We start from the raw sequence: 14977 nt of genomic DNA on the forward strand, positions 1-14977 counted from the left end.
TTTTGCGGGAATGCGTTTGTGGACGTACACGTGCTACGTTATTTCCGCCACCACGACCTCTACAAAATAAAGGTTTCTTTCAATTCAGAGCGGTGTCTGTAACCATACTTTTGAAAAGCTGCACTGGGACGCCTTGTAGTACTACTTCTGGCGTGTCATTGAACGCCTCTCATTGAAGTGACATAATAGAATACCACACTTCCGTCCCACAAACTACAAAATAAAACGACCTTTCAAAATGCAGTACTGTATGTGGATTTAATTTACAATGCAACTTTAATAAACAAAGGTAAAATGACATACATTTATTGTTGTCTACCTACATCATCAAGCCTTAATTGTCCTCAGTTGCATGTATTTTTTACATTGTTACAATGCAATTACAATCCAAAGTGAGGCAAAATTAAACAGCATGGGAACAGAATGACTAAAGTAAAACAATAAAAACTCAGATGGGTGTCGCAAAGCAATGTGAATAAAGGACGCAAATATACAGTTATTTGGTGACAATATTCTAAGCATATAAATAAAACTTGGATAATTAAAAAAATAAAAAGTAGTTGGGCTACATTTACAATGTGTTCCCAGCATCCACAGTTTGCCAATTTTCCCCCAAACAGTTCGGCAAGGAATTTTGACCATTTTGTGCCTGTGGATTTCAGTCTTGCCAAGTTTTCTTGCACCCATCCAAGGGTTTATGTGACGGGCTGAGTAGAAGCAATTGAACCCTCAGGGTTGAATGAATCTGCCTGATAAGACAATTTGGCATTCTCCTGTCCTACTATAGCAGGGGTGGCAAACAAGTTAGACACAAAGGGCCAACATGTTAAACTAAGAGTCAGAGACACATCTTACGTCAGAAGCAGCATAAAAAAATCAAATCTGTCAAATTATTTATTAAAAATAATTTATTATTTGTTTTTAATGGGCCCTTGCTGAATTTAAGTGTGTTTTAAGAGAATGAAAATAATAGAAACATGAAAGGAGGCAAATAACCACAGTATATACAAAATATGATAAGAAGCAAAGAGTCGCATGCGGCTCTAGAGCCATGTGTTGGCCACCCCTGCACTGTAGGGTTTACAGTATGTGCAACCAACATTGTTTGGCCTTAGGCAAAAAAAAGTTGAAAGTATTTCCTTGCAAAATTTGGAAATGGCAATCCTAAGTGCATTAGATGTCTACAATGTCTTTTGTTCAATATAGGAAACCACCAAAGAGACATCGTACTTTCAATTACATCCTTTTTGAAGTTTGAATGAATATCGGAACATAGAGTAAACGTAGCATTAGTCGCTCATGTCATGCATGGCGCTTTCTCCACTGACGGTTGTTGTAACTGCTGAAAGAGCGAGGTATTCAAAGACCATTTCTTCTCTTTCAAATGCAATCCAACTATGATTGGCTTAAAATACGTAGTTTTAAAACCTCAAAAATGTTAAAAGGTGTACATTTCTGACACTGGGTTGAATACTTTGCACAATTTTCCGTTATTTCTTTACATATCATGCACGCTTGACAAGTCTCACAGGTCTCAGTCAAAGCATTTCAAGTACTATTTTGTCCTGTGTGGGGATGTCCTCAAAAAAGTATTCCGAAAAGACGTTTCATTGTGGGTCCGTGCTGGATGATCCTACAATGCCATGCTGACGTAGCACATTCCTCAGGACCTGATTCTTGGATTTCCAGTCTTCTACCTGAGAAAAAGAGATGCTAAAGATGATAATAAATAAAAAGCAACAGAAGATAAATCCACAAGTCAAATAAAACACTGTTATTTCTATATTTTAAAGAGTTCTCTCCACTATGCTGTTCAAAATAACACTAAACAACATATCAAAAAGATAATTTTGAGGGCAGTGAAAGCATGTTTGTAGCTGTGCCCTTTGATTTACAGTAGTTTCTTGGTAAGGGGCCGCCCCCTAATTGCCAATATGTGAACGTATTATAATTTGAAGTATTACAAGTGCCTATTTTACACACCAACGTACCTCCTGTCGGAGAAGCTGATTATCAATCCGAAGTCGATCAAGCGTGCTGAGATCTTCTCCCAATTTAAGGTTGCTCTGTCGGAGTTCCTTGATGTAGTCACAAGCTTTGGACAAAATTCCGCCCTTACTCTAAACAAAACAAGAGCAGTAATAAGTTGACATCACTATTTTATCTTAAAGGGCCTAAAGAATGCAAGTTAGCATTTATAAATTATTTGTTTCGGCCAAAGAAAAGAGTTGTTAACAACCCTGCCAAATATGATGGAGTAAAAACATTTGAAGTATATGTCAAAAGGCTTCAAAATGGAGGGTTAAGGTTTCCTTGTCAGAAGTAAATGTCTGAATAAAGTGTTAAACAGCTCACCTGTCCAGTCTTGGTATAATCTATGTTACAATCTGGTATTGTCTTCGACAGCTGCACGATCCAGTTGTTGATTTTATCCCGACGTCTGCGCTCAACTAGGATGAGAGAGGTAAACACCTTTTTCTTCAATCAAACTGACCTTACCAATGTTTATGAGGTTGCAAACCTTCGTTGTGCTGTGCACGTCGTTTCTCATCCCTGGAGCCCCGAGGAGCCTCTTGATTTCTGAATATCAGGCCAAATAATATTAATCAAGTTTGAAAGATCATTAAAAAAACATGCTTAAATAATATTGGAAATACGCGGTGTATGGTTGAGTTCGAGGCGCAATTGTCCTTTGACTGGATGCCGTCAAAACCTCCTGGGGTGACATCATCACATAGAGCTGGCCTATAAAATAAATCACATGTTTAAAAAAACAGAACAACTGGCGCTGTAGAATTTTTGATTTAGCAACTATGGGACTCATGGAGAAGAACATAGTTTTTTGTCATAGCACATGGGGATTTTGGTACCTGTGGGTGTGGTCTGGCTGAGCAACGTGTCAGATGCTTGTACTGTGGTCACCATGGTTCCCGTTGTGGCATCGGCAATGGTGGCTGGATAGTACGTGTACTGTGTCTCAGTGCTGCCATCTCCCTCGAGCCCTTCTGGCTGGGAGAACACAGCCTGGGATAAAAAGCGACATTCATATACTACATAAAGGAATTATCGTCTTGACCTAACTGTCAATAACCCGAATTGCTTTTGAACCAACGCTGAACAATCAAACGATTGTATCCAAACCATTGACACAGAAACTAATACTGTCCTTGAAAAAGTAACATTTTGTCCACATTCTGTTCAGAAAGTTTTTTAGTGAAACCAACCAACCAACAACTAGGAATAATTACTAAAACAAATGAATGAATGAGTGTCTTGAAAAGGCCAGCACAAAATGCTATGAAACAGTTAGCAATATGCAGTAAAGACTGAAAGCTGTGATGAAGACTATGCATCAATCCACTGTCCACGATTAATAAATTATCGTCACACAAACTTCCTTTGACTATGAGAAAATAGTCTTGGACTATGCCTACACATTTAAACGATGGAAAATAGCATGTGTTATCATGAACAATGTCAGTGATCTGACCTGGGTGACGGCCTGAGTGGTTGCAGGAAAACCGGTGACCAGACTCACTGCTGCAGCGCCATCTGTCTGGCCTTCTAATTGGCCGTCTGATACCTGGATAACCCTGTAGGTTACCTGAAAAGATAAAGAAAAACAATAATGGCAGGCGTCGTATTATTCCTTTACAAGCAGCACAAAGGCATCTGAACTATCAACATACAGCCACTCTTTGACACAAAGCTATCAAAATAATCCGCAATTTTGAAAATCAAGTAATGTGAAATTGTAGATAAACTCTCCTCAAAAAGTTTTAGCTGTCATTTGTAACACAACAAATAAATTAGGACTAGGTACACCTTTGTCTTGATGCAGTATTTAAGGTAAATACTTTTTATTTACAGTGGTACATCAACTTATCAATGTCTCACATCTGAAATATTGAGGTCATGAAACCACATCCGCAACAAATTAAATTTATAAATAGAAGTGCAGCTCTATTTGGCATCTGTCGCCTTCCTACCTGTCCACTTCCCCCTTCTGTCTTAAATAAGTATTTGATGGGTTGATCGGTGAATGTGGAGGCAGACTGAATGGCTGCAATTGCTGCTGGGTCCTCAGCAGTGGCCACTGAACCTGTTGGAACATATCACCAACAGGGATAATTAAAAACAGAATTTTCAACTAAAACTACAAAACAGTGAATGAAAAGAATAATATCCAAATATTGTAATCTTGAAGTGATGTTTAAAAGTGTGACTGAAACATATTGGTCAGAGCAGTGTAGAGATCAGCGCTGTGATCATTGTAGCGTATACATTTATGAACTATTTCCTTTTTCATCCATTCTTCTTCCATACCACTTATTCTCACAAGGGTTGCAGGGGGTGCTAGAGCGTATCCCAGCCAACCACCGGCAGCAGGCTGGGGAGACCCTGAATTGGTTTCCAAACAATCACGGGGCACAATGAAACAGATAACCACTCACACTCACAATCGCACTGCCACCGAAGGGAATCGAACCCAGACTGCCTACAACAAAGTGAGGGGGAATAACCACTGCACGATCGGGAGGCATTGAACTATTTTCTGTAGCGTGTAGACCATTTGACCTTCTCACCTTCTTCTTTGACAGTAATATCATCATCTGTATCAGGGCTTTTTTGTTGGCTGGAAGACAAAGCAGATAATCTCATTTAGGTGAATGAAACACAATGTTTTTGGTCGGCTTTGGGAAAACCAGGGGTCCCACTCACTTCTTCATTTCGGGCGATTGTCCTGGACGAGGAGCCCGCCTTTACCCGCTCGCACAGCCAAGCTGTGGGTGAACGTTCACGATCTTGACAGAAAACGCAAAAGTGACTTGCAATAGAAATTAGGGAACAAACTAATAGCCCATGTGTGTTTTAAAAGACTTTAATGGCTCGTGCGTGGCGACTTTTGAAGAACGTCCCAGTTGTTGACTAAGCATAGCATTGAAGGCAATCCGACAGAAAATATAAGATCACTAAAACCAAACAAACAAAAAATAGCGATACAAAAGATGTCGTATTTTATGTGCTTTATGATGTACTAGAAAATATGTCAAATATATACTTTCAGGACTAAAGCCGGAAGTTCGGCTTTTTGGCCAAATGGACGAGACTGTTGTCGACACCGTTCGGCCCCAGCGGTTCTTTGCAGATGTTTTAGAAAAGACCTTATCTCACGGGTTCTGAAAAAAAATGCACATTACCGTCAGTAATTGCAAAAATCTAAATTTAGGTGTATCTCGATATGGGATGCGCCGCCACCTACATTTCGGTGAGTCTATTTTACTGAGGATGAACAAAGATCTACTTACACTAAGGTTTGGATCCTCCCACAATATTTGTCAACAGCATAATATCAACTCTACGCATGCGCCACAGGAAATTGCGTCAGTGAAAGCCCCATCACTTTTGTTTCCGAAAGCGTTGCTTTAATCGATATAATGTTTAGAAGACTAGATGAGTAATGCGCTCTGTAAAATAAAGGGGGCGGGCGTCGTCAGGCGTTACATGATTTTGTGTGACAAAAATTAGAAAAGACAGTGGACAGCACCCACAATTCAATCCCAGTCAGGGATGGAGTAGAGGTGCATTCTTAGAGAGTGTTGATTCTAGATGAAGTAACCACTGATCTACATCTGTGTGCTACTTCCTTGCAAATATTGACGTTTTAGACAAGCGCGTCTAAGGTTCAAAATGATAAGAAAGCGTTTGATTGATTTCAATACATACAGCTTTTCCAAGTGAAAGTCAACATTGATTTACTATATAACAACCTATAAGAGTCGCTGTTGAGTCAATCAGATCAAGTTTTTAAAGGCGTATTTCCTACACTTAGTTCTATAATAATCAATATTCAATGAATAATCAGCATGTACTCACATGGGTTTGCAACAATCTCCAGTGAACATTTAACTACAAGTGGTATTATATTCAAATCTACTGTGTATGTCTTCCTATTTTGTTCAAAACTGTCAACCAGATGCACCTGGCACGCAATTCTAAGGGTCAAAATTAAAAGAAAATGTTACATTAACATCGATGTGGATTGTGTAATAAAATTTTGGAAGAAAAAAAGTAGAAAAACACTGGACGGCGCCCGTGGTTCGATCCCAGTCCGGGATTGAGTAGAAGCGAATGCATGAGATTGTTTCTAGATGAAGTAACCACTGAGCTAAACCAGTGCGAGAGATCAGACGGAAAAGTTACTATTTATTAAATTAATAGTCAAAGAAGAGTCTGACACAGTACATGTTTGTGGACTTTTGATTGTTTTAATTTTAAAAGGTGATTACTGAATCGCAGAAGTATTAGTTGTCTTCACGTTGTTTTAGTACTTTAATCACTAAAATAAAGGACGAAAAGAACGTTCAGTTGCAGTAACTGCTCATAGCCTCAAAGCAGCGCTATTGGAACAATCTTTAGGATCAAAATCTCATGCTATTGTCTGCATCATCTTACTTGATGCTAATATAGTATGTACGTGTACTTTAATTCTGGCTGAGACTTAATACTCAGTCATTTATTTGTTTAAAAAAAGCCACAATACGGAAAATGAATGAATGATTTTTTAAAAATTAAATTGAATTGAATGAATAGAATTTCATGTTTTTATTGTCATTATACAAGTATATAAAGAGATTTAAAGCTTCACCACGGAGTGCACAAATACAACAACAAACAAACAGATAAACAAATAATCAATAATTAATAATTACACTTAGGTCAATAGGACATCAATCATCCATTCCATTTGATATTGTTTTCCGTGCGATTTTAACCTGAGAAACGCATGAAACAGCATTAAACAGCATATATTGTAATTATTCTATTCACTTTAATACATTAAAATACAAAAGGAAGGAAAACCATATGCTGTAGATACATAGTATCATAGCTAGACCAACAAGTTTAATATTTTACACATTGGGAATATTTTTGTTGCCAGCCAGTATGTGACGATGAGGAAACAAAAGAATGGTTGTCATCTGGAAATGATGTCACATAGTTGCTGATGGCTGCTGTACACAAAACATACTTGTCTTTGTTCATTTTCTCCCATTTCCTTTCCAAGATCACCTCATTAATAGTGTCAAATATAAATCTTCATCGCTTGATGGAAAACCTTGCATTTAATCGATGATGAGGAAGACTAAAAGCACTTCCAAACACAAATTGCCAAACTTCCGCCATAGAACATGTAGAGCATATTCTTCGCTTCATGAGTGACACCGAAGCCGAAACTTTCGCCGATCACGACATGCCATGCGATGCCAAATCTCTTGTCCATGGAGTCCTTGACCATCTTTGCTGCATTCTCGTTGTTATTGGAACACTTTTCAAAAGCTGCGATACACATTGCTATGGCCTCCTCCTTCATTTCCTCGGGCATGTCTGTGTGCCTGACAATTGGGAAACTATATGCCAGCTTCTTGCCACCTTCTTCTGGGTCGGTTTCGCCATTCTCTGCCATCCTAAGAGATTCGATCAGGTTTCTGAAGGTGAAACTAAAACATCTAACCCGCTCAATAACCACCGTCCGTGCGTTTGAGTTACTGTTTTGCCCAACGCAAGGCAGTGCAAAACACATCATCACTATCTTTATGACACCATTCTTTGTAGAAGTTGTTATGTACGCACACAAGATCTTTAAAAATGCTTGTCAGATTAAATGTAATTATTCAATTAAAATTTGTTACAAGTTAAAAACCTGTCTCGCTCCCTATAAATGTCTTATCAGCCCAGGGATATGAAAAGCACAACTGAAGAGTGTGCATGCGCTCCAATGGCTAACTTGGAACTTACAGGCAGCAATAAGTCTTGCAAATAAACAGAATGGAATTTAGTTGTAGATCATGGACTGCATATACATACATGTGTTCTTAAGTACCCCAATATACATATTGTGCTTAGCTGTCTTGCATCCAGAGAGAGGGTGTCTTACCTTTTGCAATCATCAGCAGTAAGGATTTAGAACTAACTGTATGGAGTCTGGCGGTCCGGCAGCTTGAGTGGTTAGCACGTCGGCCTCACAGCTCTGGAGTCCTGGGTTCAAATCCAGGTTGGTCCACCTGTGTGGAGTTTGCATGTTCTCCCTGGGCCTGCGTAGGTTTTTTCTCCGGGTATTCCGGTTTCCTCCCACATTCCAAAGACATGCATGGTAGCTTGATTGGACACTGCCCCTAAGTATAGGTGTGAGTGCGGATAGTTGTCCATCTGCTTGTGCCCTGCGATCGGCTAGCCACTGATACAGGGTGTCCCTTGCCTCTGGCCTGAAGTCAGCTGGGATAGGCTCCAGCACCCCCTGCAACCCTAGAGAGGATAAAGTGATTCAGAAAATGAATGAAAAAAAATGAATGAATGTATAGACTACAACCATACACAATTTAAATGTGAAATGCTATGTCACTCCAACCAAATGTCTGCACAGTCATTTGGGCTCAAACTCACGAAAGACAGCTGGACTTGGTGAGCCTCAGGGAAAACGAGGCTCTTTCTTAAATGGAATACAAGGCAACCCCCCTTCCCATTGCCCCCACCCCGAAATAAACTGCATTGTACATGTATTTGCATGCACGCTCCTTATTCTGCTCTTACAAAAAACTATTTTTTTCATGCATGAATAATTGTCATAAGTTAGATCTAAGTCCTTGATATCGACTTGGGGTCTGCTGTTAACAGATTGGTGTGTTGAAACACTCTGGAAATGTGTCTTTGGGAATTAGGTTAAGCTGGGATAGGGTCCAGCCTGAAACTCCCACTACACCACGACCTTTGTGAGAATAAGCAATACGAAAAATGAATGAATGAATAAGCAGATCGCCTCATTCAAGCACATAATGAACAAGCCCAAATCTGAATTCTTAATTATCATTAATCAGAACAATTTCAATTTGTTGTAGAAGTGAAGTGCTTCTTTCAGAAGACGCAAGTTTCTGTTGTTGAACATCACAGGCACACTCACCCGTTCTGTGAGCACTGCATCAATGGTGAAGAGGGCACAGCAGCATCTGTGCTCTACCTGCGGCAGATGAGGAAAGCCCACCTGCCCCCACCCATCCTAATCACTTTCTACAGAAGCACCTCCAAGAGCATCCGACAATCTTTGTGGTGCAGGGTGAGAAGAGTGGCAAGGACACCAAAGAAAGTGAATATTGTAGTATTCTTATCCCAAGATTATATATTTTATTGTGTTTTTAAAATGATGATAATTGGTAAAGCACAGCTACAAATAGAAGTGGACTCATAATCCATTTGTTACAATTCTAATACTTGAGAGAATAAATTGATTGAAATATTCGTCTTATATCTCTCATGGTAAATGCAAGTTAGTTAATTTGTGGAAATCTTAAAATACAATTAAGACATAATGGTCGCAATGGAGAGTATTTAATTTTCAGTGAAACTAAATGCTTCTTCAAAACAAGGTTTTTGTAAATAAATTAAAAAATACATGTAATAATTTTGCTGGGTCAGTGGTCAAACTGTGGTGGTCCAGGATGCGAGTGGTTATTGCGTTAGCCACACAGTTGTGGGTTTGAGGTTTTGATCCCACTTTGTGGCCATAATTGGCTGGGATGAATCTTCCCCAAATGTGTGATTTAAACTCTTCAAGTTCCAAAGTGTTCAGCAGCCATTGAAGTCACTAGTGTAGCTTATTTTTCCTGACCTTTAAAAGATTTGAAACATAGCTGCAGCTTCCACCATAATGATGAATAATTGCATGAGATGGGAAAATAAAGGACAGAATGTGTTTTTACAAATGCATTAAAATTACATATACATAGAGTGAAGAAGATAAATAAATCAAGAAACCACATTGTTCTTAACTAAGATGCAAAAAAACACTTTGACAGATATGGTAGAAAATGTTGGGGTGCAGAATGAAAAAGGCACACCAGCATAAGTAATTTTGCAAGACTAGCTTTACATACTTAAAGCAGGGAGTCCCCCCCCCCTTCCATACACACACAACAATACAAAGAAAGGGTGGGGAGTGTATTTGCTCATCTGCCAAATGAATAAACTATTCCATCAAGCACGAAGAGCGTTTATTGTAGCATTTCTGCTACACAGCAGAGACCCTCTTAATCCTTGTTTTTGTCTCCTTCTTCCAGTGTTGTGCTCAGTCTCTTGACTAAGTGAATCTCTCCGCCTTCAGGCTGGCCACCATCGATCCAGGAATGATGGAGTTATCACTCATGGCTGCACAGGTAAGGGAGCGGAACCAATTGACTACAAATACTGACAAGATGAAGTCACAGATGACTGTTGCTAACAAGGGCTTACACAGTTAGCTCAAGGTTGGGGAAAGAGGTTGTAGTAGACTTTAGAAGTGATTTGAAGTTCTTATCTTGATGTCCGTCTTGGTTGGGTTATGTTTACACAGTTAAAATTCAAATACAAAAATAAAACTGTGTGGTATATGCTTATACTTGCTTCTTATTGGCCACATGAATGTATATGGAAGAAAGTATGCTGTATGAACCTGAGAGTAATGAGAAAATAATACAAAATGCGAAAAAAAAATTCATAGAGCAACATTTGCAATTGTTGGAAGACAAATGCATGAAAATTTCATGTCATTATCTGGACAATCGAACAGTAACTAGGAGTTTGCATGTTTTCCCTGGGCCCGCATGGGTTTCCTCCCACATTCCAAAAAACATGCATGGTAGGCTGATTGGACACTCTAAATTACCCCTAAGTATGGGTTAGAGTGTGCATGGTTGTCTGTCTCCTTGTGCCCTGCGATTGGCTGGCCACCGATTCAGGGTGTCTCCCGCTTCTGGCCCGGAGACAGCTGGGATTATGCTCCAGCACCCCTGCAACCCTAATGAGCATAAAGTGGTTCACAAAATGAGATGAGATAAGAGATGAGTTTTGCTGTTAGCTCATTGCTTAATCAATGTCTTACGCATGTTAGAGTTATGTTTTTATGTTTTACAAACCCTGCATTTAGAGATTTGGACCCCATCGAAGAGAAATGATTCAAACGAGTATTTTCCCCTTCCAAAAGGAGTCATGTAGGCAAGGCTTTATTTTTAACAACTGAGTCACAATCCAGGCAGACATGATGGCCTTAGATCACCTCTTGCGGCATCTTTGTTTTGCTTTTTTAAGGCTTTTGTTTAAAAATATAGAATAAAATAGGAAAATATCTGTCTCACCGGTAAAGTTTGACAGTGATGAGTCTCCATCCATCATGACTGCTCCCTCAGATTGCCTGGATGATGGTAAACAGCATCCCTTTTTCAGCCTGTTATTCTTGCTCTCATCGGCCTTTGATGAGTGCTTGAGGTAGCCAGAGGGCAGTGCTTGTCGTCATTATCAAGGTCCCATAGTGAAGTGCAGGACTGTGTAGCCTTTGGACATGTTTGGAAAGTAATTGCTGTTGCTCTTAAATTAGAATGTAGAAAAGGCTTACTTGCCCACGTGTTTTTTTTTCTCTTTATACTTTGCATTGAGTTCCTTGTCTTCCTTTTGTAGGAGGAAGGCTACACCATAGTTATTTTTAAAAGTGGTATCATTGATGTCCATGTGTACAGTTAACACTTAAATGTGGCAAAAGAAGCAAAAACATTCTATAATAATAATAAAACCTTTTAATAGTAAGGGATGGTATAGATTGTTGTTTTTTGATGAAAGCAATAAATACTATGAAAAACTCCTCCTACGCATTTTTAAAAAGAACACAGACTTTTTTTTTAATGATCTCACTCTTTTGCTAATCATCTATTAGAATGTTTAGGCAACGTTTTATTTCTTGCATGAGTAATTTTTGCTCCAGTAAGATTTCTTGATTGATGTGTTGTTATTAATTTTTAATTTCTTATCAGCGCAGTATGAGGCAGAGGTGAATGGTACTCATTTAACTGAATGAGTTGATGGAAAGCCTCATCTGGTATCCATCTGTTCTCACATTGTTAATTTGGAGTGCTCAATCGCTTGGCATAGAATTCTCTTTTGAACCTACTAAAAGGGACAAATTTAAGTTGATTATTAAACGGCAGACGACACAGAATACACAGAAGTGATAATATAATCCATATTTATTACAAACCCTCACAATGTTGCCAGCTTGTGCACTCATTCCTACAGTTATGATTTTCTATTTTTATGACATGAAAAATAAGCATCTTGTTAAATTTTCTGAAGATTCATATTGCTTGGTCATGTCACGTCATTGTAACGAAGGCAATAGTGACCAATGTATCTAGTGGCATTGCTCTCACTGATGATGTGTCATTGAGTATGAAATCAGCACGGGTTTCACCTCTGTTTGACTTTGTCGTTATGGCTGCATTTATTCTTTCAATTAAAAAGTTTCCTTCATTTATTTTGGGAGGAAATGTTAGAACAAGCCCAATTAAGCCATGCCTGTCTAAATTTGCGTACAAGAGAGGGAAAGGTCAGATTTCCAGCACTATTGATTAGATATTTCAGCAGAACTTCAAGTTGAACAGACGGCAGAACCAATGCGAGAGTAAATTATTGATGACTGATGACCTTTTTAACCCTCTTCCTATGATTCTCATCACAAAGCAGTAGTTGCAAAACATACGCCGGGACCGTCCAATGTTCTCTCCTTCCTTTGAGCTCAGTCCAGCAAACGTCGGTGGATTTATACGGACCAATTTTGTTTTCTTAACACTTTCAAAATCTGTACTGGCACAATGTAAGGCATCCATGCATTACGTGAGACCTTAGTCAGCAAGAGTAAATTGCAGCAATCAGCTCTGCATCTTTGTTTTGGCTTTTCTTTGGGTTTTTGTGACAGTTGTAATACACAAATGAAAGAAAACCTTCCAAAACTGTGGTTAAAAATCATTTTTAACAGAAGAAAAATAAATTGTGCAGTAGGTTGGGTAAGCAGACACTTTGATAAATCAGCTAGGCTTGTCACACACATATTCGAACACATTTTGCACTACCCTTGTGTGATAAAAGATATTTTAAGTGTTTAATGCTTAATGTGGTAGAAGTGCCTATCCCCTCAGGGGCAAAAGCTAAGTGTAATTGTCTTTTATGGCAAATAGGAGTGTTGTACATTTTAAGTTATGTAAGGCAACCATCTTGGTTGTTACTTCCCTTTCTTTAGTCCAACTACTGTCCGAATGCCTAATGCATTCTACAGTGTTTTTGTGAGACGTCTCTGAAATTGCTAACCCACTGAACCAAAAAATGGGCTGAATTCTCAGCAATAAGTTCTGACAATACACCTTCTCTTTAGACAAATCATCCATTCAGATATGAATTAGAGACAATTTAAATTACAAATGTTACCATCAATGCTGCCAAATCTCTATGGACCTCAGATTTAATTTTCAAATTCACATTTACTGTCATGGTACAGACGTAGAGAGTTGAGCCAACCTCTAGTGATAACCTGAGGAAACGTTACTGCTGAACACATTAGGCACACAGGCGAATGACTCATGAGTTATGGCACGCATACTAGAGTATAAACTCCATAATGCTTTATTCATTCAGGAGGGGGTAGTGAACATGACACATTTGAAGCATGCAAAGTCATTACACGCATGTGATAGGAAACAGTGGAATCTCTCTCACTTACGTCAATTTGCAGGCCACACATCATTTGGGGATTAATTCTTAAAGTATTTGGCTCAGAAATGGAAACGTGCAGTTCAGTTAGACTAAAGTCATTTTTTTGTTACTTTTTTCCCTTCTTTGAAACGTACGGTTTATAGACCACAAAGTTTATTTATGGATTTTCAGTGTCCGTTGAGCTGCATGTATTTTGGTGTTAACACACCTGTGGTTTACTGTCCGGTGCAGCTTATTTTTTTGAACGAAAACAGTTATCTTTTAAAATTTGTAGGATTGCATTATACACATTTAATTTAAAGCATCTAGTCCAACATGCAAATTAGTGTGAATGCTCAAAAATTAAATTCCCAATCAAGCAGCATTGTGGACTTTATTAGTGGAAGGTGACATAATACTTCTGGTGCAGTATTTTTTTCCAGTCTTTTTTCATTGTAAAAGTAAACTGAACACTTCAGGTGTTTGAAAATGTGAGGAAAAGAACATCCCCTCATCGCATAACCAACATAAAAGACTTTAATACTTGCAACTTTATCCAGCACGTAAAGGATAAATAAAGTACATCATTATTATTACATAGCCCAATTTTGAAAACGTATTTAAAAACATTAGGTTTAAGATTGAAAAAAAAGAAAGAAAGAATTAGCGACTTGATTTTGGCAATGATCAGAGTGGTGATGAACTGAGGCTCCTTGACATACTATGTTAAACAATGTGACATAATTCTTGCCGTTCATTGGTCGTTCTGCTCAAAGCAGAGGAATCTTGCGACCAGTCAGTTTTAAACAGTGATAGGCTCCTGTGACCCTTGTGAGGAGAAGCGGTATGAAAAATGAAGGAATAAATGATAACAAATATTAATAGAGTTCTTTAGATTATCCAGATGAACTTAATCCTTTGGTAAGTGAGTGTATATGCAGGTTTTATCCATAGAGTTTGATAACTTGGAACAAAACATGTTCGTACTACAAAACATAATTGTACTAGTTTGTGATTTACTGATGTCAAGTGAGTATTTATGGAGTGAGAAGAGACAGATGGGGAACAGAAGGGAAGAGGATGCCATATGATTAAAGACCTCAAGCAGAAATAAACCTGACCACCTTGGGACTTGTGTAGGTTGACCCACTAAAATGTGTCCTAATTGAATGACTGTGTACATGTGTGTACCTGGATGCATTCTATATACAATCACAGTTTAATATGGATGTGTAGTGAGCATATGAAGTGGCCTAATGGAAGCTGGACAGTGATGTCAGTGAATGCTGCTCATTGCTCATCTGTCAGCTTGAACGCCTCCAGCAAAGATAAGCAAAGATTCAGCCACCCATGGAACACAACCCCACCTCTCTGTGTCTCCCTCGCTGCCACTTTTGTATTCTTCTCACGTTTCTTCATCGTACCTTGGATC

At 38.7% G+C, this 14977-nt stretch overlaps 1 protein-coding gene across 6 annotated transcripts; it reads right to left on the bottom strand.

Moving 5' to 3' along the window:
- Positions 1–244: 244 nt before the first annotated feature.
- On the bottom strand, positions 245–5435 carry usf1 (upstream transcription factor 1). Of its 6 annotated transcripts, none has more exons than XM_077611938.1 (12): positions 5310–5435; positions 5063–5180; positions 4723–4805; positions 4587–4636; positions 3990–4102; positions 3491–3604; positions 2871–3024; positions 2658–2745; positions 2522–2580; positions 2356–2450; positions 1992–2120; positions 245–1697 (listed from the first exon to the last, which is right to left on the bottom strand). In XM_077611938.1, exons 3-12 carry the CDS (start codon positions 4728–4730, stop codon positions 1608–1610), a joined length of 900 nt encoding a protein of 299 aa, XP_077468064.1. In that variant the 5' UTR covers positions 4731–4805; positions 5063–5180; positions 5310–5435; the 3' UTR covers positions 245–1607. The 6 variants fall into 6 exon arrangements, with proteins under 6 accessions (XP_077468064.1, XP_077468066.1, XP_077468062.1 ...); XM_077611940.1 differs by having other exon boundaries at positions 4723–4973; XM_077611936.1 differs by having other exon boundaries at positions 5264–5362.
- Between the last annotated feature and the right edge of the window lie 9542 nt (positions 5436–14977).

Source organism: Stigmatopora argus, chromosome 10 (assembly GCF_051989625.1).
Source record: "Stigmatopora argus isolate UIUO_Sarg chromosome 10, RoL_Sarg_1.0, whole genome shotgun sequence".
Classification (NCBI taxonomy): domain Eukaryota; kingdom Metazoa; phylum Chordata; class Actinopteri; order Syngnathiformes; family Syngnathidae; genus Stigmatopora; species Stigmatopora argus.